This window comes from Mastomys coucha, unplaced genomic scaffold (genome assembly GCF_008632895.1).
Source record: "Mastomys coucha isolate ucsf_1 unplaced genomic scaffold, UCSF_Mcou_1 pScaffold15, whole genome shotgun sequence".
NCBI classification, from domain to species: Eukaryota; Metazoa; Chordata; class Mammalia; order Rodentia; family Muridae; genus Mastomys; species Mastomys coucha.
Genome location: NW_022196897.1, coordinates 18,823,085 through 18,827,343, shown reverse-complemented (window position 1 = coordinate 18,827,343; position 4,259 = coordinate 18,823,085). Strand labels below are relative to the sequence as shown.

At 50.6% G+C, this 4,259-nt stretch overlaps 1 protein-coding gene across 1 annotated transcript in view; it reads right to left on the bottom strand.

Annotated features, from left to right (window-relative positions):
• The window catches only part of Tor1b (torsin family 1 member B), a 6,490-nt gene extending 5,949 nt beyond the window's left edge, over positions 1-541 (bottom strand). Inside the window, exon 1 of the mRNA XM_031369715.1 lies at positions 262-541. Coding sequence (XP_031225575.1) covers positions 262-460 — 199 coding nt within the window. The 5' untranslated portion in view covers positions 461-541. The remainder of the gene's footprint in view (positions 1-261) is intronic.
• Between the last annotated feature and the right edge of the window lie 3,718 nt (positions 542-4,259).

Below are 4,259 nucleotides of genomic sequence, written 5' to 3'. Positions count from 1 at the left end.
AAAAAAACTAAAAGCAGCGAGGGCCAAAGGCGGGCTTTCTGGATGGAGCAGCAGGCACGCTTGACACCCACTGGTGGGGCACACCAGTTGGCCCCGCTGCGCTCGGTTCTCCAGGCGGTCATCGCAAGGCCTGCGAAGGTGTGGCGAGGTCTCGGCCGTGCGTCTCCCGTGGCGCCGCATCCAGCTGGGGCGGGAGCCGAGCTCCCGGCGCCCGCGCGCCCCGCCCGCCCCGCCCGCCCCGCGCGCCCCGCGGACACATACCCGACGTGTTGAGGGGCCGTTCCTCATGGCAGCACTCGGTGAAGCGGCAGTAGAAGTCGGTATAGGACAGGTAACCGGTGAGCGCCGACACGGCCCCGATGGCGATGCCCACGCTTACGGGCTCGAACGCCGCCGCCGCGTGGGCGGCCAGCAGTGCCCACAGGGCCGTGGAGCCCCCAAACGCTCCGATCCGTCTCATCGCACGCAGCGAAGCCCACTGCCAGTGCGCTCCGAGCGCAGGATTCAGTCCCGGCGGAGCGCCGACTGCACTTCCGGTACGGCGCTGTCACTTCCGCTTAGCTAGAAAGCCTCCTTGTTGGAAAGGGGCGGGGAGACTATGGGCGCCAACCTTGTGTCAGGAAACCCTCTGGAACCCCTTAAAGGAATTTCACTCCTATCTTTTATGGTAGCGTTCTGTATAAACCCCACTCCCACAGATAGCTGGCAGCAGCCAGGTATGCGCCTCCCCATGGTTACCTGGCAACGGCCAGGTAGGCCTGGCCCTATAAAAGGGGCTGCTTGCCCACTCCTCTCTCTCTTGCTCCTGGTTCTCCACCTTGCCTCATACCCCTTGTTCCCCCTCTCTCCCCATTCTCTTCCCCCCTCTCTCCACGTGGTCATGGCCATCCCCTACTTCTCTACGCTCTCCTCCTCTGCCTTTCTCTGCCTCTGCTAATCTCTTAACTCCCCTGCCCATACCCTAAATAAACTCTATTCTATACTATACCGGCCTGTGTCTGGTCCCTCAGGGGGAAGGGATGCCTCCGCATGGGCCACCGAGGCACCCCCTTCCCCCACATCTCGCCAGAACATATTCTTATAGCTCTTTCTCTTTTTATGATCATAACATTTTAGAAGTCCTGTTTGCTGTTTGTTATACACACACGAGACGGAAGAGGGAGAGGGGAAGAATGCAAGCATGGATCAGTTGTTAGGAGCACTGGCTTGCTCTTCCTGAGGACCTGGGTTCAATTCCAAGCACCCACATCCCTGTTTTGTAATGGTCTCTAACCAGTTCCAGGGGCTCTGCTACCCTTTTTTGGCCTCTGTAAGCACTGCACACACACGATGCATAGACATCCATATATGCAGGCAAAACAATCATACACACAAAATAAAATTATTGGAGAAATATACACACATAAAAATGAAAAGCCCAAGAGTCGGGCGGTGGTGGCGCACGCCTTTAATCTCAGCACTTGGGAGGCAGAGTTATTTATGAGTTCGAGGCCAGCGTGGTCTACAGAGTGAGTTCCAGGACAGCCAGGGCTATACAGAGAAACCCTGTCTCGAAAAACCAAAACAAACAAACAAACAAAAAGAAAATCAGAAGCCCAGACTGGACTCCCAACATCCACATCTGGTGGCTTATAACTGCCTGTACTCCCTGTACCTCCAGACCTCTTCTTTTTTTTTTTTTATGATTTATTTCTTTATTTTATGTATATGGGTACACTGTAGCTGAACAGATGGTTGTGAGCTACCTCGTGGTTGCTGGGATTGAACTCAGGACCTTTAGAAGAACAGTCAGTGCTCCTACCTGCTGAGCCATCTTGTCAGCCCTCCAGACCTCTTCTTCCAAGCTTTGTGGGCACCTCCACGAATAAGGTGCCTATACATAAGCTCAGGCATGCACATACATATAAAATAATACATAAATAAATAAAGCCATCATAATAATAGCAACAATAATAATGTGTGTTTGTGGTGAGAGTATGTGTGCGCACGCGTGCACATAAAACTTGGAGCTAGGGTTTTGGTCACTGTCTGGAGGGGTAGCTGTTTCTTGGCTGTTCTTCCCAGTGTGTGTGCGCGCTTGGAGCTAGGGTTTTGGTCATTGTCTGGAGGGTAGCTAGGGTTTGGTCAGTGTCTGGAGGGGTGGCTGTTTCTTGGCTGTTCTTCCCAGTGTCTACTATGGATGCTGGGGATTCCACCTCAGGTCCCCATGTCTGTACAGCAAGAGCTCTTAGCCAGCACAGCCATCTCTACAGACCGTCCTTTTCTTTCTTTTCCTTCTTCAGCAAATACTCTACCACTAAACTACACCCACCACTTTTAGGGCCTTTTTAAGAGCCTCTCATAACCCCAAACTTGCCTTTTCTTATTTCACCTGGGCTGTGATGAACACTCCTCAGATCTGCTCACCCCCAGCCTTTCTAAACAGCTGCACAGTGTGTGTGTGTGTGTGTGTGTGTGTGTCCTCTTGTGAGCACTAGGGATATAAAACACATAGGGGGTTCATAAGTAATGCACACATTTGTTCATCTGCATACCACAAGGTGGGCCCCAAGCTGCCTGCTGGGGACTCAGCAGCAGAGCAGACAGAGTTGGTCCTGCCTTTCAGGATCAACAGGTCATGGGGGAAGACAGGCAAGGGGACAAGGACAAGGACTCATACTGAGTCAAAAGTCCAGGTACTGTGGGGTAGGGAAAGCCTTTGCCTATGCTGGATATTATTCAATCAAAAACTGAAGGAGTTGGTCAAGCAAAACACAAGCAGTGGAGTGGTGTAAAGAGTAGAGTTTGGCCGGACGTAGTGACACATGCCTTTAATCCCAGCACTTGGGAGGCAGAGGCAGGTGGATTTCTGAGTTCAAGGCCAGCCTGGTCTACAGAGTGAGTTCCAGGACAGCCAGGACTACACAGAGAAACCCTGTCTTGAAAAAAACAACAACAAAAAACAAAACAAAACAAACAAAAAAAAAGACCCCCCCCCAAAAAAAAGAGTAGAGTTTGTAAACAGCCAGTCTGGGATGTAGGGTGTAGGGATTACTGCCCCCCCGTGCCCCCACAGTCATATCAATTTTCTATAGAGTTTGGAGCCATAGGCTTTTTGTTTTGTTTTGTTTTGTCTTGTTTGAGACAGGGTTTCTCTGTGTAGTCCTGGTTGTCCTAGAACCCACTCTGTAGACCAGGTTGGCCTCAAACTCAGAAATCTGCCTGCCTCTGCCTCCCAAGTGCTGGGATTAAAGGCGTGCACCACAGCCGCCGCCACCACCGGGCACCACCGGCTTTTAATAGGGACAATGAAGCCAACTTGAAGATCATTCCCCAAGGAAATAAATTGTCACAGTGGTCCATACATACTTGGTCCAGGCTTTGCCAAATTTGGTTGAGTTCCTTTAGCAACTAATGTGCAACAAATGACTCATGAACACTGACTGTGTGTGAGGCCCAGCATCATATACAGCACATATACCAGGCTTACAGCAGGGGACAGGACAGGTATGGTTCCTGACCTTACAACAGAGCCACTGACCATGACTGTCCTTATATCTAGGGGGTTAGGGCAAAAAGCTAAGGCCCCTCAGAGCCTCGGCATGCTAATCTCAGTCACCTGTCCCAGCATGTTAACTAAAGAGATACTTATGAGGGAAACGCAGATAAAAGAGTTTCTATTAAGGTGTCTCCTTGGGAGTAGGAACAGATGGGGGGAGCAGGTGACCCCAAGTCCATCTTCTGGACACTGACATGAGCTTCAGGTTTACATAGAGGAAGAATTGGGACAAGGGACAAGAGGCATGCATAGGTAAGCAGTCCTGGTCAAAGGGTGGGCTGGTTGATCATTATCTCAGGTTTAGTTTTGGATGGTGGCTCACAGGAATCCATACAGTTTGAAGGGACAAATCAGTTCTCAGAAGATTGTTCCAGCTGTCCCTTCAGAGAAAACTGCACTCGCAGGATGCTGTGTTTGCTCACCCATGACTAAGATTGGTGTAGGTCCCTTGCCATAAATGGAATCGATTGATCAGTCCTGCTTCAGGAATCCAAGCTGACTGAAGGGTTAGGATGATGGCTAGAACTTATTTTGGCAGTCTGAAATAGGACATTGTAAAAGCTGACAGTAAGCATGTGCCTTTAATCCCAGCCAGCACTCAGGAGGCAGAGACAGGCAGATCTTTGCATTTGAGGCTAGCCTGATCTACAAAGTGAGTTCCAGGACAGCCATAGCTACATAGAGAAACCTTGTCTAAAAAAAAACAAAACAACCAAATGAA